General features: G+C 43.7%; 1 protein-coding gene across 1 annotated transcript in view; it reads right to left on the bottom strand.

Moving 5' to 3' along the window:
• LOC137370193 (myelin basic protein-like) overlaps nucleotides 1-12,381 on the bottom strand; it is a 221,453-nt gene extending 209,072 nt beyond the window's left edge. The window contains exon 1 of the mRNA XM_068032487.1: nucleotides 11,895-12,381. Within this exon, the coding sequence (XP_067888588.1) occupies nucleotides 11,895-11,924 (30 nt within the window). The 5' untranslated portion in view covers nucleotides 11,925-12,381. The remainder of the gene's footprint in view (nucleotides 1-11,894) is intronic.
• Nucleotides 12,382-25,985: the final 13,604 nt, after the last annotated feature.

The following is a 25,985-nucleotide window of genomic DNA, read 5'->3' as shown; positions in this document are numbered from 1 at the left end:
GAGGTCATGCAGCGAGGCAATATGGGTGGAGCTCAGGAATAGGAAGGGTGCAGTCACGATGTTGGGGGTTTACTACAGGCCTCCCAACAGCCAGCGGGAGGTAGAGGAGCAGATATGTAGACAGATTTTGGAAAGATGTAAAGGTACAGGGTTGTGGCAGTGGGTGACTTTAACTTCCCCTATATTGACTGGGACTCATTTAGTGCTAGGGGCTTGGATGGGGCAGAATTTGTGAGGAGCATCCAGGAGGGCTTCTTCAAACAATATGTAGATAGTCCAACTAGGGATGGGGCCATTCTGGACCTGGTATTGGGGAATGAGCCCGGCCAGGTGGTCGAAGTTTCAGTGGGGGAGCATTTCGGGAGCAGTGACCATAATTCCGTAAGTTTTAAAGTACTTGTGGATAAGGATAAGAGTAGTCCTCGGGTGAAGGTGCTAAATTGGGGGACTGAAGAATTTAGATTGGGGGCGGCTGTTTGAGGGTAAATCAACATCTGACATGTGGGAGTCTTTCAAACGTCAGCTGATTAGAATCCAGGACCAGCATGTTCCTGTGAGGAAGAAAGACAAGTTTGGCAAGTTTCGGGAAGCTTGGATAACATGGGATATTGTGAGCCTAGTCAAAAAGAAAAAGGAAGCATTTGCAAGGGCTGGAAAGCTAGGAACAGATGAAGCACTTGAGGAATATAAAGACAGTAGGAAGGAACTTAAGCAAGGGGTTAGGAGGGTTAAAAGGGGTCTTGAAAAGTCATTGGCAAACAGGATTAAGGAAAATCCCAAGGCTTTTTATACATATATAAAGAGCAAGAGGGTAGCCAGGGAAAGGGTTGGCCCACTCAAGGACAGAGATGGGAATCTATGCGTGGAGCCAGAGGAAATGGGTGAGGTGCGAAATGAGTACTTTGCATCAGTATTCACCAAGGAGAAGGACTTGGTGGATGATGAGCCTAGGGAAGGGAGTGCAGATAGTCTCTGTCATCTCATTATCAAAAAGGAGGTGGTGTTGGGTGTCTTGCAAAGCATTAAGGTAGATAAGTCCCCAGGGCCTGATGGGATCTACCCTAGAATACTGAGGGAGGCAAGGGAAGAAATTGCTGGGGCCTTGACAGAAATCTTTGCATCCTCATTGGCTACAGGTGAGGTCCCAGAAGAGTGGGGAATAGCCAATGTTGTTCCTTTGTTTAAGAAGGGTGGTAAGGATAATCCAGGAAATTATAGGCCGGTGAGTCTTACGTCAGTGGTAGGGAAACTATTAGAGAGGATTCTTCGGGACAGGATTTACTCCCATTTGGAAACAAACGAACTTATTAGCTAGAGGCAGCATGGTTTTGTGAAAGGGAGGTTGTGTCTTACTAATTTGATTGAGTTTTTTGAGGAAGTGACGAAGATGATTGATGAGGGAAGGGCGGTGGATGTTGTCTATATGGACTTTAGTAAAGCCTTTGACAAGGTCCCGCATGGCAGACTGGTGCAAAAGGTGAAGTCACACGGGATCAGAGGTGAGCTGGAAAGATGGATACAGAACTGGCTCAGTCACAGAAAACAGAGGGTAACAGTGTTTTTCTGAATGGAGGGATGTGACTACTGGTGTTCCGCAGGGATCAGTGCTGGGACCTTTGCTGTTTGTAGTATATATAAATGATTTGGAGGAAAATGTAGCTGGTCTGATTAGTAAGTTTGCGGACGACACAAAGGTTGGTGGAGTTGCGGATAATGATGAGGATTATCAGAGGATACAGCAGGATATAGATCGGTTGGAGACTTGGGCAGAGAAATGGCAGATGGAGTTTAATACGGACAAATGTGAGGTAATGCATTTTGGAAGGTCTAATGCAGGTGGGAGGTATACAGTAAATGGCAGAACCCTTAGGAGTATTGACAGGCAGAGAGATCTGGGCGTACAGGTTCACAGGTCACTGAAAGTGGCAACGCAGGTGGATAAGGTAGTCAAGAAGGCATACGGCATGCTTGCCTTCATCGGTTGGGGCATAGAGTATAAAAATTGGCAAGTCATGTTGCAGCTGTACAGAACCTTAGTTAAGCCACACTTAGAATATTGCGTGCAATTCTGGTCGCCACACTACCAGAAGGATGTGGAGGCTTTGGAGAGGGTACAGAGAAGGTTTACCAGGATGTTGCCTGGTCTGGAGGGCATTAGCTATGAGGAGAGGTTGGAAAAACTCGGATTGTTTTCACTGGAACAACGGAGGTGGAGGGGCGACATGATAGAGGTTTACAAAGTTATGAGTTGGGCAGAGTGGATAGTCTGAAGCTTTTTCCCAGGGTGAAAGAGTCAGTTACTAGGGGACATAGGATTAAGGTGCGAGGGGCAAAGTTTAGAGGGGATTGCGAGGCAAGTTTTTTTTACACAGAGGGTGGTGAGTGCCTGGAACTTGCTGCCAGGGGAGGTGGTGGAAGCAGATACGATAGTGACGTTTAAGAGACATCTTGACAAATATATGAATAGGAAGGGAATAGAGGGATATGGGCCCTGGAAGTGCAGAAGGTGTTAGTTTAGGCAGGCATCAAGATCAGCACAGGCTTGGAGGGCCGAATGGCCTGTTCCTGTGCTGTACTGTTCTTTGTTCTCTCTATTTCACCAATTTGGCAATGGATTAAATATTCTAACCAACACTCTCTGGTTTAGACTCTGCGCTGCTCATTAACCATTCTTCAATATGATTGATTAAGGAGCTACACTGTCACTTGACCTATTCACAGGACCCAGTTCCCCTGTAGAAGGTGCTGTGCCGAAATGGTTCTCTAATTACAGTAAGTTCCGGAGCAAAACTCCATAGAATATCAGTGGGACGCCAGTCATTCATCACTGACCTCAAAATCCAGCCTCATAGGTCATCCGTAACATCCTACAATGAATGATAGACATCCAAATTGTTTTTTTCCACACAAAGTTACAATCAAATGAGTTCATGCTTTACCTCAAGGCTACTCTCTGGGGTAGTGGGAGGAAGATATTTATTTAAAAACAAAGCACATATGGCTGTTTTAATTAACAGACTGTAAAAGCCAACTTCTTGTACATGGTTATTTACTTAGGTTTTATCCCACAATCTCATGATTTATGCTGTTATAAATGTTTTTTTTTTAAATCTAAAAAATTGGCTTCTCCACCATCAGACTGGAATGGGTAGGGCTTCAAGAACATGTCTTTGCCTGATCTGCGGAATGTTCCTTCCATGCAGAAGGAGAAAAAAAACCCTAAAATTTGCATTCTGGAGCAAAATTGAAGAGGCAGAGATTTACATTATGGACACACAGCCAGTAAAAAGAAAAATGGCCAGCAAATGCATAATCCCCACAAAACAAGCACCAGCCAAGTATACAAAATTGAGCCTCAGGCTTACAACACAGCATTAGGCCTCACCAAGAAAACACATTATTTTGAGATGCACCTATCATGACGCAACAGTTCCAAGACATCTGTGGAAAGGGTGAATAATGAAAGAACTTATCGTATCCATATAGCGTCCTACTTACACCTTGCAATATTGCCTGTCTCAGATTATCCACTGTTGAAGCACACATCCACGCCTTGGTTATCTATGGACTCATGTCAGGTGATGCATTTTGGGAGGACTAACAAGGCAAGGGAATATACAATGGATGGTAGGACCCGAGGAAGTACAGAGGGTCAGAAGGACCTTGGTGTACTTCTCCATAAATCACTGAAGGCAGCAGCACAGGTAGATAAGGTGGTTAGGAAGGCATATGGGATACTTGCCTTTATTAGCCGAGGCATACAATATAAGAGCAGGGAGGTTATGATGCAGCTGTATAAAACACTAGTTAGGCCACAGCTGGAGTACGGTGTACAGTTCTGGGCACCACACTGTGGGAAGGATGCAATTGCACTGGAGAGGGTGCAGAGGAGATTCACCAGGATGTTGCCTGGGCTGGAGCATTTCAGCTATGGAGGGAGACTGGAAAGGCTAGGGTTGTTTTCCTTAGAGCAGAGAAGGCGAGGGGGGGAACTGATTGAGGTATGCAAATTTATGGAGGGGCATTGATAGGATAGATAGGAAGAAACTTTTTCCCTTAGCGGGGGTGTCAATAACCGGGGGCATAGATTTAAGGTACGGGGAAGGAGTTTAGAGGGGATTTGATGAAAAACGTTTTCATCCAGAGGGCGGCTGGAATCTGGAACACACTGCCTGAAGGGGTGGTAGAGGCAGGAACCCTCACAACATTTAAGATGAGCACTTGAAATGCCATAGCATACAAGGCTACGGGCCAGGTGCTGGAAAATGGGATTAGAATAGTTAGGTGCTTGATGGCCAGCACAGACACGATGGGCCTGATTCTGTGCTGTATAACTCTACGACACAACTGTTTCAACACACTCCAGGCTGACCTTGCAACTTTTGTAAGCTTCAGCTCATCCTGAACTCTGCTGCTCATATCCTAACTCACATCACCCTGTGCTCACGGAATAGCTTTAGCTCCCAGCTCAGCAACACCTCAGAGTTTAAAGTCCCCATCCAGGTTTCAAATTTTTCCGTGGCCTCATCCCTCTCCATCTCGAACCTGTTCCAGCCCGAGAACCCTTTGGGCTTGCTGCTCTCCTCCAATTCTGGCCTCTTGTGCATCCCTGATTTTCTTCGTTCCATTATTGGCAGCTTTGCCTTCAGCTGCCAAGGTCCTGAGCTCTGGATTTTTTTTTTTCTTTCATGGGATGTGGGCATCGCTGGCAAGGTCAGCATTTATTGCCCATCCCAAATTACCCTTGACATTGGAGTGGCTCACTCAGCCATTTCAGAGGGCAGTTAAGACTCAACCACATTGCTGTGGTTCTGGAGTCATATCAAAGTCAGATCAGGTTGGGAGGCAGATTTCTTTCCCTAAATCCAGATGGGTTTTTACGACAATGATAGTAATGATGCCATGAACCTGAGACTAGCTTTCAATTCCAGATTATTATTTAATTGAAATTAAATTCCAACAGCTGCCATGGTGGGATTTTAACCAGTGTCTGTCCCCAGGGCATTAGTCTGGGCCTTGGGATTATTAGTTCAGTGGTATTACCAATACGCCACGTCTCCCCATTCCATCCCTAAATTTTTCCACTTCTCTTTTCTTCTTTACAACATTCCTTAATAGCTACCTATTTGATCAAACTTTTGGTCACCTGTCTGAATATCACCCAATATGGCTCGGTCTCAAATTCTGTCTGATAATGCTCATGTGAAGAGCTTGAGATGTTTTACTATGTTAAAAGACACTATATAAATGCAAGTTGTTGTAAAATGTGTTACGACCGAGGCAGGAGTACGCTGTTTATTCTAGTTCCACTTCTCCATGGGTCACAACATATATTTAAATTTTTTCTCCCACTTACCGACACGGTCAATCATAGACTCTATTTTTATCCAATAAAACACACCAACTAGGTTTCTTTAACAAACAACAAAATTATCAGTTTATTAATAGACAATTCTTAACCAGTAATGAAGCAAAGCACATACACGTTAACCAAAAAGATAAGGCGATTTACTCTTTACAGCTCTAGTACAAAAAAACAAAAAAAGTGTTGGCCAAAAAGACTTGCGAATTCTTGAAGAAAAAAAAAATATGAAAAGGTGTCAGAAGTCCTTTTTGGTTTAACGTCCCAAATACATATAGATGGCTGTCACTGGGATCTTCCCAGAACAGTTCTTGACAGGCAATGTTGAAGATCAGTTTGGGCAGGCTTTCCAAGGAAAATGCAGTAACATGGGTTTCAGGCAATTTCTTACATTTGCTTCAGCTGCTCAAGAGATGAAAAACTGGCAGGATTTTTCAAAGCTGCAACAAACTGAGCTGGGTGTTGCTCTATTGGGAAGTTTTCTCCAAGCATTGTACATATCCCAACTGCCTGTCCAAAGTAAAACCAAAAACATCTCAAGAGTCAAGCCTCCTGACCCCTATAAATCTTGACCTGTTACTTCTCCGTAAACATCTTCCCCAAGTCAAAAACAACCCTTGCTGGGTAAATATTTGAAGACAGGTGCCTTCCAGTAACTGTTTATAGTTCAGACCTCTCAGTGACCCTTGTAAAAAAAAAAATCCATGGACTGCTTTTCAGTTTTAGACCACAAATCTTCAAAATTTAACAAAAAAAGGAAGCACTTGTAACAGATGACATATTCAACTGTTTCAAAGGCACTTCACACGTAGGCAATGGAAGAAGGGGTTCCAAGAGGAAGTGCCGATATCTGTTAAACTCATTAGAGTTGCATGCATGGGGCTGAACAAGGAGACTAATTCGAGGAGGTTGTGGCTTTCCAACTGCACAGTCACCAGTACACCAGATGTTAAAAATCCATATCCCCATTAGAGTTAGGTGCCAGCAATGACTGTGGTAGAACTCGCACCTGAATCAGAAGGATGTGGGCTCAAGTCTTACTCAAGGGACCTGACCACACTATCTAGGCTGACACTCCAGTGCAGCACTGAAGGAGCAATGCACAGTCGGAGGCGTTGTCTTTAGCATGAGACCCCATCTTTTGCATGAGCCCTCCCAGGATGTTAAAGATCCAATGCAAAAGTTCTTCCAGTGTCCTGGTCAATATTTAACCCTCAATCAACGTCACAAAAAAAAAATCTGGTCATCACATAGCTGTTTGTGGGAGCTTGCTGTGTTCAAATTGGTTGCCACATTTCCTACATTACAAATTGTTTCAGAAGCATTTAAGGATATCTGAGGTCATAATATAAATGCAAGTTCTCCCTTCTTTAAAAAAGATAAAGTGTTTGCTATGTATTATCATGCAAGCTTATCAATGCATCACACTGTAACAATTCAGTTGGAGCAGGCAGCCCAACTCCCTGAATAATTGTTGTGTACAGCAAATACCATAGGAATGCAGTCCACCGGAATACATCGACATATCATGCAGGGCACCTCAAGGTTAAAATGCCACCTTGGTAGTAAATGCGACAGAGAGTACGAATAAACAGTGAACATTTCCATTACAGGAAACCCTACATGGGTGAAATTTATGCTATGAAACTGTTGGGCCTACAAATTTAATAAATGGTGACCCAACAAATAATGCTCATATACCAGCATTGTACTAATTTTTTGATAGTCTATCCCCACCAACAATACTTGCCCAAGTGCAAGGATAACTATAGTAAAAAAAAAAAAATAGCCCTGTGCAAGATTAATGCTACTGTCAAGGATTGGGAGATCTAGTGTCTTTCAAATTTTTCGTATTTATGGGATTTTGGTTGATACTTAAATGCCCTGTTGCTGACTGAGCAAAGCCTGGCTAATTGGAATGTACAAATCATCTGACCTCAGCTTCCTGCCGTCACAACTCATAGGATATAAATATGACAGTGACTCTTTTCTGAGATGCATCACACTCAAGAGAATGGGGATAGGGATAGTGGCAAGTAGGTAGAGGGAAATCTACATCACCCCATGGTTAATGAGGAAATACGTGCATTTGATAGAAACTGATCTAATTCCAGAGAGGGGATAGAGTTAATCACTAGGTGTTGCTGACACATTATGGGCAAGAGTCCGTGGCAGCAGACAGACAATCTGATGACTGACAACTTTAAAAACTTAATCATGAAAGTTACTTCTCCTCTGTTACAAGTGAACTTCGAAGATGACATGCATATATCTGACTTAGACCTACAGCAGTTTCAGATCCGAAGGACACTATTTTGTAGAAGAGTGGGAGAGTTCTCCCTGATGTCCTGGTCCCTCAGCCAACAATTATAACAAATGATCTGGTCATTTATTTTATGGCTGCTTGTGGGACCTTGTTCACAAATTGACTGCCATGCTTCCTTCATTACAACAGTGACTACACTTCAAAAGTGTTTTGGGATGGACTGAGGTTACGAAAAGGTGCTGAATAAATGCAAACCTTTCTCTCGTTAATGTTGTTTCATATCCAATTTGAGATTTTTTATATTGGATTCAGCAAGTTTTATGATGGAACTCAAGCGAAATCTGCTGTTCTGATCTTTGGTTACAATTTAATAATTATGTTTAATAAACTCGATTCAAAGAACATAGCCTAAGCTACATAATCTGATGCCATAATTATTCTTTCACAATAACTAAGACTAGGGGGGCTTGTGATATTTCCAGTATTTAAATCATAACACGGGTTTTCTGTTTGATCATGGGTAATGCTACATTGTCAGATATTGAAGTATTAGAGAGAACTTGAATTTCTATTGCACCTTTTGTGACATCAGGACTGAAGTACTTTTGAAGTGCAGTTGTAAATGCAGGCAAGGCAGTAGCCAGTTTCTGCATAGCAAGCTCCCACAAAAACAATGTGATAATGATCAGATAATCTTCTTCAGTGACGTAGGCCAAGCGTTATTAGCCAGGACACGAGGGGGAACGCCCTGGCGTTCTTGAAAATAGTGCCACGGGATCGTTTACTTTCACCTGAGAGGCCAGAAGGGGGTCTCGTTTTAACATCTCATCTGAAAGATGGTACCTCCAACATTACAGCACAGGGACTGTCAGCCTAGATTTTGCACTCAAGTCTTTGGAAGAACGGGACTTGAACCCACATCCTCCTGATTCAGAGGTGACAGTGCTACCAACTAAGTCAAGGCCGCCGACACCCATTAGGTCGCATGTTGGTTTGTGGAGAATGAGGGCTTGCTAATGAGATTCAGCTTTGGTACTGAGCAAGAACAAATTATCTGGTGCAGCCTGAAGAGTATAACAGCTACTAATTATTTCCCAAATCTAACCAGACAAGTCACGAAAATGATATCTGTCTACTCATGAGAAAGTGATCATTCTATCCACCTAACTCTGGAAACAGAATGCAATATAACCCTCCACTAGTTAACCGACAAATTTCACCTGGAGCTAGTAGCATCTCCAGAGTTCAACAGGAGCTGACCTTTTCCCATAACTTCTCTAACACTCTCCGAACAAGCTACACCCTGCAACACAACCTGCGGCAACATGCAAGGTTAAACACAAAGTTATATAAATCAGTAGACTTAGTATCTAGTATCTAGGGAAACATTCCAGGAGGGATTGCTGACACACCCATTCTCACAGCACATTACCTTCCCAAGCCAATTGTAAAATGACCAGACTCCTCTTTATCTCACTGGATCCTTTCTGATTGTCAGTCAAACAGCCTTTGTCCCAATCCAGCTCAAATAATTTTATATGAATGTGATCAAAGAAAAGAAAAAACAAACATTTTAATGCCCCCAATAATTAACCTCACGGGTTGTTGGAAGCAGAGCCCCAGAGATTTATCTCTAATGGTTTGAGTAACATTCATGCCACACAAACACCAGGCAATGACCATCTCAAACAAGAGAGAATCTAACCATCTCCTCTTGACATTCAATGGCATTATGATTGCTGAATCCCCCACTATCAACATCCTGGGGATTACCATTGACCAGAAATTGAACTGGAGTAGCCCTATAAATACCATGGCTACAAGAGCAGATCAGAGGCTGGGAATTCTGCGGTGAGTAACTCACCTCTTGACTCCACAAAGCCTGTCCACCATCTACAAGGCACAAGTCAGGAGTGTGATGGAATACTCTCCACTTGCCTGGATGGGTGCAGTTCCAACAACACTCAAGAAGCTTGACGCCATCCAGGACAAAGCAGCCTGCTTGATTGGCACCTGATCTACAAACATTCACTCCCTCTACCATCGACACACAGTGGCAGCAGTGTGTACTATGTGCAAAATGCACTGCAGCAACTCACCAAGGCTCCTTTGACAGCACCTTCTGAACCGGTGACCTCTACCAGCTGGAAAGACAAGGGCAACAGATGGATGGGAACACCACCAGCTGCAAGTTCCTCTCCAAGCCACACACCATCCTAACTTGGAACTATATCGCCATTCCTTCACTGTTGTCGGGTCAAAATCCTGGAACTCCCTTCCTAACAGCACTGTGGGTGTACCTACAGCACATGGGCTGCAGTGGTTCAAGAAGACGGCTCACCACCACCTTCTGAAGGGGAATTAGGGTTGGGCAATAAATGCTGTCCTAGCCAGCAACGCCCACATCCCATGAACAAATGAAAAAACCTCGAGCAGAATCCTGGACGGTTGGCAAACCTCACCATGCCTCATATAACTCCCCAAATTTATTTCCAACAACTTGCATTTGGGTTTGGGGAGGGAATTCCAGAGCTTAGGATCGAGACAGCAGATGGCATAACCACCAATGGCACAGCGTTTAAAATGGGGGATGCCCAAGAGGCCAGAATTGGAAGAATAAAAATATCTGAGGGTTGTAGGGCTGAAGGTGGTTATAGATAGGGAGGCTGAGGCCATGAAGGTATTAGAACATTTATCAAATGACTGCTGAGGCCATGGCCGGAACTGCAACATCCTGTAAATATTATGAGGAGCTTTAATTGAGCCGTTCTGGGAGGCAGTCAAGAAGAAACATGGACAAAGTCAGGGTTTTTTTCACTGCAGAGTCAGGCTTGTTCTTCCCCCAAGGATGCAACTCTCACCAATAACTGCACACGGTACACCCGCCTTCCCCTTTGAGTACAGCCCTCCCTTCAAGTCATATCTAAACTTGAGCAAGTCATGTTCACTCTTTCCCTGCACAAATATGAAGTAAATTAACGTCCCATTCAACACCATCCCCAGAAGGGAAAAGTAGGTCAACATGGGAGGTGAAACAAGCTGGAGACAGCAACATTATTCAAGCAATGGCAACAATTCCAAAGGGATCACCAATAAGCAAAATACTTATTCCCCTGCTGCTGTTTGCCAACACAACTGAAGGCATTAGACTCAAGAACAAACTATGTCAACACTTTAAATTGGAATTACTCCCGTGCATGACTGCAACAAGAAACCTCATTATATCAGTGTACAGTAACAAGCACCATGTATTCAAAATGACAATAGCTTCACAAACTCCAAACTCTTCAAAAATACAATAAAAATGCACGAACAAATCTTCCCTTTCTATAATTTGGCTCCATTCCATTTGCCACACACAAGAGACAGTATTTTGCTCTCTGCCAGGTTCATGTTACCTTTCAAGGAATTTTGGCTGGGGTGGCTAGAAGAATTTCCAGTGGCAGAATGGTCAGTAACCAGAGGCCTGAAAGAGCAGTGGCAGCAGACTCAACAGCGACTTTCAAAAGGGAATTGGATAAATACTGGAAGTGGAGAAATTTGCAGAGCAAGGGTGAAAAGAGGAGGGGAGTAGGGCTATTCGGACCTTTCAAAGAGCCAGCACAGACACGACGGGCCGGATGACCTCCTGCGCTACATCATTTTATAACTCAAATGAATGAGAAATCTGAAATGAGCAACCAATTCAGAAAAATAGCAAACTCATGGAGGAGCAGGGCAGTGAAAGGCATTGAGCTACAACGGACAGGTAGGTTGGTTTTGGAAAAAGAAATAAAAATCTAGCTCAGGATTCACTCAAATGAAAGAGACTGGAAACGCCATATCACTAACCGGAAACTGAATCGCACTTGCGCGGTGAAGGTCTGTCGACAAATAGAAAACAAAAATGACAATTTAAAAAACACAGCTCACATGAGGCGGCTATTGTCTGCTAGCTTCCCTCTGCAAAGCACTCGGGCTGGGGGGACTGCAGTAGGACGTAAGCTTGGCTTTTTTTGTCAACATAGAGGTGGTTATCGTGTTAATATATTACACAAATGTTCTCCAGCTTACTCTACTGGTTCATAACACGCTCACACACACACCAAAAATAAATAAATGTCGTGCAATCCAACATTGCTAAGAGGAACTCTTAATTATTGATAGGCAAAAATCAAACCGATTTCCACTCCTGTGCAGGATTACCCTTCCCTGCCACCTCCCCTTTCTTAGTATATTTACAAGGTTATCACGAACTGAATGGGTTATTTCCTTACTCACACTTACCGAGCTCTCCTGTTCTCTGGAACGATGCATCAAACACCCCGCAGGAGTCTTGTCGATTTCACTAATTATTTTCTTAATAAGCGTGGGTCGCAATGTTAATTCAAAGTGTAGTCAGTCAGGCTACTTTCATTTGCTTGTGTAAGTATAATGCTGTACACTTCCTGTTTTTTCGCTCTCTATCTATCAAGGTACTGTACTATGTAAAGACTGGGTGGGGAAAGATTGCCAGTGAAGTATAGCCAATCAGCAATTGAAATCAACCAAGGGCGACCTGGCGAGCTCCATGCTGACATCGAACGTGCAGCAACAACTTTCCATTAAGAGGGACCTGCAACATATTTCCATGGTTTTTCAGGTTCCAGTAAAGCCGTGTTGATTTTTGTGCCCGCTTTTACCCCTTACCTACATCTCAAACAGAAAGCAAGTCGTTAATGTAAAATGCTGAAGGTCTTTTTGCTTATTTGTGTTCAGGTCCTCGGACCTGAAAGAGGGAGGAGTCTCTCTGCTCTTCCCATTCCCTCGAGAGGATGTGATTCATAATTCAGAGTACCTCGCAGAATATGTGCAGTGTGAATGGGATGTAAGGGGAAATTCCACATTTACACCACCCTTTGTGTGAAGAAAGGCTTCCTGACCTCACCTCTGAAGGGCATAGCTCTAATAGTTCTTGTTCTGGACTCCTCACCCCACCAGAGGAAATAATTTCTGTCAACCCCTTTAAACATTCTCAACTCTTCGATTAGATTACCCCTTAATCACCTCTATTCAATGGAATACAAGTATGCAACTGGGCCTTATAATTTAACCCTTTAAGGCCCAGTATCGTTCTGGTTAAGCTGTGCTGCACTCTCTCCAAGGCCAGTATATCTTTCCTGAGGTGCGACAACCAGACTAAACACAGTTCTCGAAATGGAATCTAACCAGAGTTTAGTGTAAATGTCACTTTGTATAAGTTCCACCCCTTTATATTCCAGCCCCAGTGAGATAAAAGTCAACACTCCATTAGCTTTTTAAAAAAATATTTTTTGTCCCTCATGTCCAGTCGCTTTTCATGATTTCTGTACTTGGATCCCTAAATCTCTCTGCTCCTCCACAGTTCCCAGCTTCTCACCATTTAGGAAATACTCTGATATATCTCTTTTAAATCCAAAGTAGATGATTTCACTGATGCCTTGATCCTATATGCCTAGTTAGGAACCAAGCTTGGAGGCAAAGTTGGTCAGAACATGGGTCCTACAGAGTTGTAGCTCTATCTCCCATCTGCTCCCTGGCATTTACTTGGGTAGATGGAATTTGTGAATTTACCTTACAGTTAATTTCACAAAGAACTTCATTGTGCTACTGATGTCTGTTGTAGCACAGTGGGTAGCACTTTAGTTTCTAAATCGTAAGGTTGTGGGTTCAAGCACCATTCAAGAGACTAAAGCACATAATATAGGCTGAGATGCCTCAGTGCAGTACTGAGGGAGTGCTGCACTGTTGGAGGGGCATCTTTAAGGTGTGATGTAAAACTGAGACCCTGTCTGGTCTCTCAGGTGGTGTTAAATGATCCCATTGCACCATTTTGAAGAAGAGTAGGGGACTTGTCCCTGCTGTTCTGGCCAATCAGCAGTCATCCCTCAACCATAAACTTTCCAAAAGACAGATTATCATATTTCTGTTTGTGGGAGCTTGCTGTGCTCAAATTGACTACACTTCAAAAGTACGTCATTGACTGTAAAATACTTTAGCACATTCTGAGGTTGAGAAAGGTGCTATAGAAATGCAAGTTTTTCTTCATATATTCTATTTATAAAAGACATTAGACAAGTAATTGATTCTTCCTGTATCATGGATGTGTTATCACATCCGAGCCATTGGCATGATAGTACACGTAACTCATCTGACAGTAACTAATTTCTGTTAAAAGAATAGAATAAAATTGATCTGCCTTTGTTGATGATATAATTGCACCAGTCTTTCACATAGGTCTGACACTCCATTGGCTGAAGAATTTGGCATTTGGAGCCAGATTTCTATTGATATTTCCCCAATATCCACAATGAGAAGTATACCTGGAAAAAAACTAATGAAAGGTGCCAGTGAAAATACAAAAAGAACCCAATATCTGGCCCAAAAACAAAAAGTGCTGAAAATACTCAGCAGGTCTGGCAGCATCTGTGGAGAGAGAAGCAGAGTTAACGTTTCAGTTCAGTGACCTTTCATCAGAACTGGCAAAGGTTAGAAAAGAATTAGGTTTTAAGCAAGTGAAGGGGAGGGGGATGGGGGACGGGGCAAAGGGGAAGGTGTGTGATAGGGCAGAGGGCAGGAGAGATTAAGTAACAAAGCTGTCCTGGAACAAAGGCAAAGCGTGTGTTAATGCTTGTGATGAAAGACAAAGCATTAGTCCAGAGAGAGTGTTAATAGTGGAATAATGAGCAGCTTTGACTACAAGGAAAGCAGGCACATGGTTAAAAAATAAAATATAAAAAAGGCCAGTCATGCTCTGAAGTTTTTGAACTTAATGTTCAGTCCACAAGGCTGTAGAATGCCTAATTGAAAGATCAGGTGCTGCTCCTTGAGCTTGCGCTGATGTTCACTGGAACACTGGAGCAGGCCAAATACAGAAATGTTGGCGTGAGAGCAGGGGGAATGTTGAAATGGCAAGCGACCGGAAGCTCGGGGTCATGCTTTTGGTCTGAGCGGAGATGTTCAGCAAAGTGGTCACCCAATCTGCATTTGGTCTCCCCAATGTGGAGGAGACCGCATTGTGAGCAGCGAATACAGTATACTAAATTGACCGAAGTACAAATAAATCGCTGCTTTAACTGAAAGGAGTGTTTGGGGCCTTGGATAATGAGGAGAGAGGAGGTAAAAGGGCAGATTGCAGGGGAAGGTGCCGTGGGAAGGGGACGAGGTGTCGGGGGTAACGGAGGAGTGGACCAGGGTGTCACGGAGGGAACGATCTCTTTAGAATGCTGATGCGTTTGGTAGTGGCATCACTCTGGAGGTGGCAGAAATGGCGAAGGATGATCCTCTGGATGTGGAGGCTGGTGGGGTGGAAAGTGAGGACAAGGGGAACCCTGTCGCTGTTCTGGGAGGGAGGAGAATATCTGGCCTTTCATATCATTCAGTCATCTGTGTCATCTGCTGTCTGTGAGACCTTGCTGTGTGCAAGCTAGCTACTGTGTCTGTGTACATTTCAACAGTGTCTACATTTCAAAAGCAGTTCACTAGGGGTGAAATTGGGATTCCTTGGACAGTAGCACAAAACTGGCGAAAGTGAATCAGCAGCCAGTTTTAAACCCCACCCAGTTTTCTTTTTAATGGTGAAAAATGATGTTTGCACTCGGTAATGTAAAAATAGTGGACGAAAGGACCAGTGATCTAAAGGCTTGTTCAAGTCAGGAAGAAAAAAACCCGACCTGAACCCAACAGAGCCACATCAGACCCGAGCCCAATCCGGCCCGACTCCTTCCATTTTTTTCCGTACCCGACCCGACCACGGGAATGTTCACTTTACCTACCTTCCGATTCCGAATCTGTTTTTCACTTTTTCAGCTGGTGCAGATAAGCAACAAAAGAGTCGCTCGCTGCGCAGACTCAGAGTCTCCCTCTTTGACGTCCCGGACTCCCAGCTCAGGCAGGCTTTTCAACTTTTGACACTTACTAAACTCAACTTCCCAGCAGAGCAAAAGGTAATACTGTGGGACTGTGTCTGACCCGGACCCCGCCCAACCCGACCCGTGGCCCGAAAGCCGGACCCGGAAGAGCAACCCAACCCGAACCAGACACATGTCGTCGGGTCCCGTCGGGTTCAGGTTGGGTAGCAGGCCTTTACAGTGATCAGTTATTACTGGGATGGGTGTCCTTTCATTGATTGTCTGGGGGGTCCCTGACTGGCTTGGGGCCCGTGTGCAATTGCACAGGTCCGAGCACCACCCTGCTCTCAGGATGTGAAAGGTGCAATTTAGTTTAGTTTAGAGATACAGCACTGAAACAGGCCCTTCGGCCCACCGAGTCTGTGCCGACCATCAACCACCCATTTATACTAATCCTACACTAATCCCATATTCCTACCACATCCTCACCTGTCCCTATATTTCCCTACCACCTACCTATACTAGGGGCAATTTATAATGGCCAATTAACCTATCACCCTGCAAGTCTTTTGGCATGTGGGAGGAAACCGGAGCACCCGGTGGAAACCCACGCAGACACAGGGAGAACTTGCAAACTCCACACAGGCAGTACCCAGAATTGAACCCGGGTCACTGGAGCTGTGAGGCTGCGGTGCTAACCACTGCACCACTGTGCTGCCCATATAGATGCAAATTCTTTCTTTTATTTATTAAAGAAAAGATGTAGCAAAGGATTAGTTGTTAAGGTAGTTAGGAGATTAAAGTAATAAAAAGAGTTCTGGTGGACTCCTGCTATAACACAGGCCGGAACCTGCCAGAATAGTTGCTAACTAGATTAAGACTTGGTTACGCCAGGTAGCAACCTAGTGCCAGGAATGTTCGAGGTGCCCTGGGAGCACCCGAAGTGGCATGTGGCGTATTTACCAGCTGAGGGTGGCAGGGGCTGAGGGATACGAATGAAATGACCTCCCCTTAGACCTGTATATTCCGCTGGTTTCAGAGGCTACTCGGAAGAATGAACCTGGGGTACATGCATGGGATTGCTGGTCTGTGGATGTTTTGGGGAGCAGGAAAAAGGGAGAATCCAGGTGAAAGGAAAGTGAGAGAGCAGAAAGAAGGAAATAATGTGCATTTCTATAGCACCTTTCACGGAACTCAGAACACCTGATTGCGCTTCATACCAATGAAGTACTTTTGAAGTGTAGTCACTGTTGTCATGTAGGAAATGTGGCAACCAATTTGTGCACAGCAAGATGCCACCAACAGCGGTGTGATAATAACCATATAATCTGTTTTTGTGATGTTGATTGAGGGATAAATATTGGCCAGGACACAGGGGAGAACTCCCCTGTTCTTCGAAATAGTGCCAGGGGATCTTTTCTATCCACCTGAGAGGGCAGACAGGGCCTCAGTATAACACCTCATGTGAAAGAAAAGCAGTTACAATTTTTTACGTTTAAAAAAATAATAATTTTGAAGCTCGAGTTCCTACCACAGAAATCAAATTATTTCTGACATCCAAGAAGGTTTATTACTAAATAAATATGAATTAGTGATTTTTGTTAGTGTTACATTGACAGAGCTGAAAACCTTTTAAAAAAATAGCCCATCGAGAGAACCTGGGATTTCTACTATCGAACAGCTTTAATCTGAAAAGCAACAACAGCAACTGGCCTGTATGTAGCAACCTTTACATCATGAAACGATCCAAGGCACTTCACAGACATTGAGCCACATAAAGCAATATTAGGAAGGGTGGCCAAAAACATGGTCAATGCAATAGTTTTTAAGCAGCGTGTTAAAGGAGGAGAGAGAGGTTCAGGGAGGGAATTCTAGAGCTTAGGGCCCAAACAGCTGAAGACAAAGCCACCAATAGTGGAGTAATGGAAATTGGGGGGTGCAAGAAGCCAGAATTGGAGGAGCACAGAGATCTTGGAGGGTTAGTGTCATAGAATCGCGGAGTTATACAGCACAAAAACAGGCCCTGCAGCCCATCGTGTCTGTGCCGGCCATCAAGGACCTATCTATTCTAATCCCATTTTCCAGCACTTGGCCCGTAGCCTTGTATACTATGGCGTTTCAAGTGCTCATCTAAATACTTCTTAAATGTTGTGAGGGTTCCTGCCTCTACCACCCCTTCAGGCAGTGTGTTCTAGATTCCAACCACCCTCTGGGTGAAATTTTTTTTCCTCAAATCCCCTCTAAACCTCCTGCCCCTTACCTTAAATCTATGCCCCCTGGTTATTGACACCTCCACTAAGGGAAATAGTTTCTTCCTATCTACCCTAACTATGCTCCTCATAATTTTGTATACTTCAATCATGTCCCCCCTCAGCCTTCTCTGCTCTAAGGAAAACAACCCAAGCCTATCCACTTTCTCTTCATAGCTGAAATGCTCCAGCCCAGGTAACATCCTGGTGAATCTCCTTTGCACCCTCTCCAGTGCAATCACATCCTTCCTATAGTATGGTGCCCAGAACTGTACATAATACTCCAGCTGTGGCCGAACTAGCGTTTTATACAGCTCCATCATAACCTCCCTGCTCTTATATTCTATGCCTCGGCTAATAAAGGCAAGTATCCCAGATGCCTTCCTAACCACCTTATCTACCTGTGCTGCTGCCTATGGACAAGGACACCAAGGTCCATCTGACCCTCTTTACTTCCTAGGGTCCTACCATCCATTGTATGTTCCCTTGTCTTGTTAGTCCTCCCAAATGCATCACCTCACACTTCTCAGTATTAAATTCCATTTGCCACTGCTCTGCCCATCTTACCAGCCCATCTATATCGTCCTGTAATCTAAGGCTTTCCTCCTCACTATTTACGACATCACCAATTTTCGTGTCATCTGCGAACTTACTGATCATACTCCCTATATTCATGTCTAAATCATTAATGTACACAACAAACAGCAAGGGTCCCAGCACTGCAGTACACCACTGGTCACAGGCTTCCACTTGCAAAAACAACCCTCAACCATCACCCTCTGCCTCCTGCCACTAAGCCAATTTTGGAACCAATTTGCCCTGGATCCCACCTTCTTAACCAATCTCCCATGCAGGACCTTATCAAAAGCCTTATTGAGGTTCATGTAGACTACCTCAACTGCCTTATCCTCATCTACACATCTAGTCACCTCCTCGAAAAAGTCAATCAAATTTGTTAGACATGATCTCCCTCTGACAAAGTTATGCTGACTATCCTTGATTAATCCCTGCCTCTCCAAGTGGAGATTAATCCTGTCCCTCAGGATTTTTTCCAATAGTTTCCCTACCACTGATGTTAGACACACTGGCCTGTAATTACCTGGTTTATCCTTGCTACCCTTCTTGAATAATGGTACCACATTCGCTGTCCTCCAGTCCTCTGGCACCTCTCCTGTGGCTACAGAGGATTTGAAAATTTGTGTCAGAGCCCCTGCAATCTCCTCCTTTGCCTCACATATCAGTCTGGGATACATCTCATCTGGGCCAGGGGAATTATCCACTTTTAAGCCCACTAAAACCACTAATACCTCCTCCCTTTCAATGCTAATATGTTCAAGTATATCACAATCCCCCTCCCTGATCTCTACACCTATATCATCCTTTTCCATAGTGAACACAGATGAAAAGTAATCATTTAAAACCTCACCTACGTCCTCTGGCTCCACACACAAATTACTATTTTGGTCCCTATTCTTTCCCTGGTTATCCTCTTGCCCTTAATATACTTATAAAACATCTTGGGATTTTCTTTTACCTTGCCCACCAGTGTTTTTTCATGCCCCCTCTTCGCTCTCCTAATTACTTTTTTAAGTACCCCCTGCACTTTCTATACTCTTGTAGGGTCTCTGCAGTTTTCAGCCCTCTGAATCTGCCATAAGCCTCCTTTTTTTTCCTTATCCATTCATCTATATCCCTTGACATCCAGGATTCCCTGGACTTGTTGGTCCTACCCTCCACCTTTACGGGAACATGTTGGCCCTGAACTCTCACTATTTCCTTTTTGAATGACTCCCACTGATCTGATGTAGATTTTCCTACAAGTAGCTGCTCCCAGTCCACTTTGGGCAGATCCTGTTATATTATATTGAATTTCGCCTTCCCCCAATTCAGTACCTTTATTTCTGGTCCATCTTTGTCCTTTTCCATAACTATCTTAAATCTTTCAGAGTTATGGTCACTATCCCCAAAATGCTCCCCCATTGACACTTCTACCACTTGTCCGGCTTCATTCCCTAGGATTAGGACTTTCTACGTGCTGGCTCAAAAAGCTCTCCTGGATGCACTTTAAGAATTCCGCCCCCTTTAAGCCTTTTAACTAAGACCGCCCCAGTTAGTATTGGGTAAGTTGAAATCCCCTACTATTATTACCCTATTATTTTTACACCTCTCTGAGTGTTGCCTACATATCTGCCCCTCTATCTCTCCCTTACTGTTTGGAGGCCTATAATGCACTCCCAGCAAAGTGATTGCCCATCGTTTTGTTTTTAAGTTCTACCCATATGGCCTCATTTGAGGAACCTTCTAAGATATCATCCCTCCTTACTGCAGTAGTTGACTCTTTGATCAACAGTGCAATGCCACCTCCTCTTTTACACCCCTCCCCCCACCCCGTCAGGCCTGAAGATTCTATACCCTGGAATACTGATCTGCCAGTCCTGCCCTTCCCTCAACCATATCTCTGTGATAGCAATAATATCATATTCCCATGTGATAATCAACACCCTCAATTCATCTGCCTTACTTGTAAGACTCCTTGTGTTAAAATAGATGCAATCCAGCCTTGCATTATTCGCTTGTGCCTTAACAGGTCTGTATTTGCTCTGCCTTCCAGACTGACTTAGTTTCTCTTCTATATTTGGCTGTGCATCACTCCCTACTGTACCTCCACTCTGTATCTCATCCCCCCCCAACAGCACTAGCAAACCTTCCTGCAAGGATATTGGTCCTGTTTTGGTTCAGGTGCAACCCGTCCAACTTGCACAGGTCCCACCTTCGTCAGAAACAGACTCTGATCCAGGAAACTAAAGCCCTCCCTCCTGCACCATCTCTTCAGCCACGCATTCATCTGTTATATCCTCCTATTCCTATACTCACTAGTACGTGGCACCGGGAGTAATCCAGAGATTGCAACCTTTTTAAGCTGCAACCTAGCTCCCTACATTCTTGTTGCAGGACCTCATCCCTCTTTCTACCTATGTCGTTGGTACCAATGTGAACCACAACCTCTAACTGTTCACCCTCCCCCTTCAGAATGTCCTGCAGCCGCTCCGTGACATCCTTGACCCGAGCACCAGGGAGGCAACATACCATCCTAGAGTCGTGTTTGCATCCACAGAAACGTCTATCTGTACCCCTTATGATAGAATCCCCTATCACTATAGCTCTCCCACTCTTTTTCATCCCCTCCTTGCAGCTGAGCCACCCGTGGTGCCACAGACTTGGCTCTTGCTGCATTCCCCTGAGAAGCTATCTCCCCCAACAGTATCCAAAGTGTAAAATCTGTTAGAGAGTGAGATGGACCCAGGGGACTTCTGCATTACCTGCTTAGTTCTTCTACTCTGTCTGGCGGTCACCCATTCCCTTTCTGCCTGAGCAGTCTTTACATGCGGGGTGACCACCTCCCTGTACGTGCTATCCACGATGATCACTGCTCCACAGTGTCTCCAGCCACTGCTTCAGATCCGAAACACGGATTTCGAGTAGCTGCAGCTGGAGACACTTCCTGCACATGTGTTCGCCCTGGACATTGGAAGTGTCCCTGACTTCGCACATTGCACAGGAAGAGCACTCCACGCTGCCAAGCTGCCCTGCCATGACTTACCCTTAATTGACTCCTTTAAATTACTCAAAATTTAGAGATTATTTACACTAGGGACCTTGATTCTCTAAAAAACAGTACTTACTATATAAAAACATTGTAGACTTTACCTTTCTCCATACTTTAGTTACTGACCCAGCTATTTACTGATACTCCTTAACACCAGTTACTCACCAACCAATCACCTGTAGGATTGTTGTAGGACTAGAGGAGGTTACAGAGATATGGGCGGCACAGTGGCGCAGCGGTTAGCACCGCAGCCTCACAGCTCCACCAACCCGGGTACGGTTCTGGGTACTGCCTGTGTGGAGTTTGCAAGTTCTCCCTGTGACTGTGTGGGTTTCCGCTAGGTGCTCTGGTTTCCTCCCACCGCCAAAGACTTGCAGGTTGATAGGTAAATTGGCCATTGTAAATTGCCCCTAGTGTAGGTAGGTGGTAGGGAATATGGGATTAATGTAGGAGGGGATGTGGCAGGGAATATGGGATTAATGTAGGATTAGTATAAATGGGTGGTTGATGGTCGGCACAGACTCGGTGGGCCGAAGGGCCTGTTTCAGTGCTGTATCAGTCTATGATAGGGAGGGTTGAGGCCATGGAGGGATTTGAAAACAAGGATGAGAATTTTAAAATCAAGGTATTGCTGGATTGGTTGCCAATGGAAGTCAGCGAGCACAGAGATGATGGGTGAACGGGATTTAGTGTGAGTTTGGACACGAGCAGCAGAGTTTGAGATGACCTCAAGTTTATGGAGGGTAGAATGTGGGAGGCCAGCCAGGAGGAATGCAGATGACCTCATCCATTTTAGAAAATATCTGCAGACAGCAATAATATAAAGGCATATCAAAACTAGATCGCATTTAGATCAAGCATTTACAGAAGGGAAGTTCCCATCAATAGTAGCCATATGGCGTGGAAAGGTAGCACAGTGAGTTGAAATGGAATTAACATCCCAAGGCGTTTCACAGGAGGGTTTTCAATTAAAATTTGACATTGAGCCACAGCTAGCTACATACTAGGTCAAGTGACCAAAAGCCTGGTCAAAGAGGTAGATTTTTTTAAGGTGCATCTGAAAGGAGGAGAGTGAGTCAGGGAGGTTTAGGGAGAGAATTCCATAGTTTAGGACTTATGCAGCTGAAGACACGGCTGCCATTGGTGGAGTGATGGAAATTGTGGATGCACAAGAGGCTAGAAATGGAAGAGTGCAGAGATCTCGGCGAGCTGTAGGACTGGAGTAGGGGACACAGATTGAGAGGGTGAGGCCACGGAATTCAGTCACATTTCTCGGCAACTACCGTGAGGCAGAAAGACAAAAATGCAGACAAGTTTTACAAAAAAAAATCATCAAAAGATTCAGTTCAAAAGACCCTGAAAAAGACACCTGAACACTTAAAAATGCATAATGTTTTCCATTATTACTGCCATAGTGCCATAGTGATATTTGTGGGGTGTTTTATTATGTTGAAGGTGCTGTATAAATGCACGCTTTGTTGTTGTTTTGCTACGTGTGGCACCATCTTACTGGCATCCAATATCTAGGGAGCAGATTTACAAATTAGATGGCCCCTCCCAGTGAATGCAAATGATTGTGGGCGACCAATGTGCATTCCCCAATCTGCAGATCTGCTAGAATGCTTAAGAGGCCCGATATTGTCTTCTACCCAAGTGGTAATGGCCCCCTTTAAATTGCGACAGGCAGCAGCAGAGATAGTCCATCCCTTTTGACGCTTCATGCTAATTTTTTGCCAGGTCCCTGGTGGTGGTGTTTCTCTCCTACCCAGCCCCCCACACCGGAGATGGCACAGAGAGATTGAATATGCAGTCTGATGGCAGTGCTTAGAACTAGAGTAACAGTTATACTTTACAATGGGCTGAATGGCATTTGTCTCATTCTATCCTTATTATGTGTTTATGGCCTTGTACAGACTTCGAGCACACAATGTTCTGTCACGATTGCTTAGCAACCATGAAAACCATTGCATTGATCTGTAATTCCTCAGTAAGCTGCAACCATCCAGTTTCTTGCGACACAATACTGCAAGACTTCAACCTTAGCAGAGCACCCACGGAGCACAGTGATTCTTTGTATGGTGCATCATTATAAACTTTCTTACTGGGGTGATCCAGTTATTAGTTTCGAAAATACGAACTATTTCCTCCATTCGAGGCTTGATTAAGAGAGTTCATGATCCTTCAAACTCTTAATATTATTAAAGGAAAAATGTTTTCCTTCTGTCAACTCATGCTGGATTGAAATCCTAATCCTCAAACACAGTGCATCTAATTATTGCAGAGCACACAGAACATTCTACAAGAAATCCTATAAATATCTTCACTTGCTGCGTGTAGTGTAATTCATTGTCTGAAAGAAAAACTTACATTTATACAGCATCTTTCAGAACTTCAGAATGTCCCAAAGTGCTCCACAAGCAATTAAGTACTTTTTGAAGTGTAGTCACTGTTGTAATGTAGGAAACACAGCAGCCAATTTGCACACAGCAAGCTCCCACAAACAGCAATGTGATGTTTTTGTGATGTTGTTGGACCAAATATTGACTAGGACACTGGGGTTAACTCCCCTGCTCTTCTTCAAAATTGTGCCATGGGATCTATTACATCCACCAGAGAGGGCAGACAGGACCTCTTAGCAGCCAGAATACTCTTCGGGATCAGGCTATCTGGAGCTCAATTCGTCTTGATTACCTCACTTTTAATTTGTAACAAAAGCCAAATAAAAGTTTCTAACACCTGCAATTAATTTTTGAGTTTATTTCTGAGAAACAATTCCACATCTGTTATCATCACCTGAACGGTATTCAGGAACTAGTAATCCCTGACTATTAAAATGAAATTAAAACCCACAAATACTGGAATAAAACAAGAAAATGCTGCAAATGCACAACAGCTGTATCTATAAAGGAAGGAAGACCAGGTTATTAACTTTACGGTGTGTAACGTCCTTCATGAGAACTAACGATGAATACAGCCTGAAACTTCATTACCTGCATTTTACAGATGCTCTTGATTTACATTGGCAGAGAAATGAGGAAGGAGTGTTTATAAGATCCTGGGATGAAAGACCTAAGTTGAATATGTCAGTGACATTAGAGCGGATGCATATAGGCTTAAAGAAAGATGAGAGAGAAAAAAAAGATTTAAAAAAAGAACTGAGAGTTTATAAATATCAGGAAAAATGAACAGGCTGGGGCTCTTTTCTGGAGAGAAAAAAGTCTGAGTATTGTCCTCATTTAGGTCTTTAAAACAATGAAATGTTTGATAAGGTGGATGTAGCGATATTTCCACTTGTGGGGGGACCAAAACTAGGGGCCATAAATATAAGATAGTCACTAATAAATCTAATTGGGAACATTTCTTCAGCCAGAGAGTGGTGGGAATGTGGAACTTGCTACCACATGGAGTAGTTGAGGTGAATAGCATAGATGCATTTAATGGGAAGCTGGATAAGTGCATGAGGGAGAAAGGAATAGAAGAAGGTTAGAAGGAGAGTCACGTGAAGTATAAACACCAGCATGGACCAGTTGGGCCAAATGGCCTGTTTTTGTGCTGTAGATTCTATGTAATTCCATGTAAACTTAAATCATCAGATCTATCGTCATCAGTACTTAATTTTTGCAAGATAGGTCTGCAAAGTGAATGAACTGCTTTTAATATATATCTCCAACCCATTCTCACTTGTAGGTGCTGTATTCTTCAGTACACCTTAACTGTCTGTACCTTATGTTTCTACTTATTCTGCACTTGTGTGCCTGAAATCTGAAATAACTCACCATCTTTGTGTCACTGGACTGAATATTTTTTAAAAAACAAAGAATTGTACTCTAACCAACTTGAACTAGTTGTGATAAAGTCTAGAATTACAATGGATTTTACAGCACAGTAACGGGCCATTTGGCCCAACTGATCCATGCTGTTCCACACAAGCCTCCTCCCACCGCTACTTCATCTCACCCTATCAGCATATCCTTCTATTCCTTTCTCCCACCCGTGTTTATCTAGCTTCCCCTTAAATGCATCTCTGCTCTTTGCCTCAATCACTCTTTCTGCAGCTCAAAAAGTTGCAGTTCTAAATCTTGAGCCAACTGGTTGTCAGTGAAAGCGGGGGGAACAATGCACCATCATGTGTATGAATGGTACTATTTTACTGCTGTCAGTGAAGCATATCCTTGCATCGTGACAGACAGATTTAATTGTTGCTTCATCTTCATTAATGTGATTCAGTAGGTGTGTGGTGCCTTTAAACACATAAAACGTTCCTTTGTGAGGCTAGTTGAAAGGAATGTAGAATTTACAGTTGTAGAAATTATGGATTAGATCTTACACCTAGAGTTTCGACCTATGATGTTACTTTCTTTTGACAGAGAATACCTTTAGAAAGGGACATGAGGGTTGTTTCAAGATTCAAGTGTACCTTAGACATTTTCTTAGGTACGGCGATACCGGTCATTCCCATAAATGTCTTCATTCAGGAGTGTACCTGCACAACCAATATCTAACTGTACAATTGTGCAACTCCAAGGTGTAACATATGACGTCTTTGTGTTTTTGGAACTAGATTATGGTACAGAGTTTGCTGGAAATATGTGAACGACGCATGCCGTCATTAATGCACAAATCAGCCAGCAAGTTGTGGTGAGGAAGCGATACC

The sequence above is a fragment of the Heterodontus francisci genome, chromosome 5 (genome assembly GCF_036365525.1).
Source record: "Heterodontus francisci isolate sHetFra1 chromosome 5, sHetFra1.hap1, whole genome shotgun sequence".
Lineage (NCBI taxonomy): Eukaryota > Metazoa > Chordata > Chondrichthyes > Heterodontiformes > Heterodontidae > Heterodontus > Heterodontus francisci.
The sequence above is the reverse complement of the archived record's forward strand: the minus strand, read 5'-3'. Positions and strand labels throughout refer to the sequence as shown.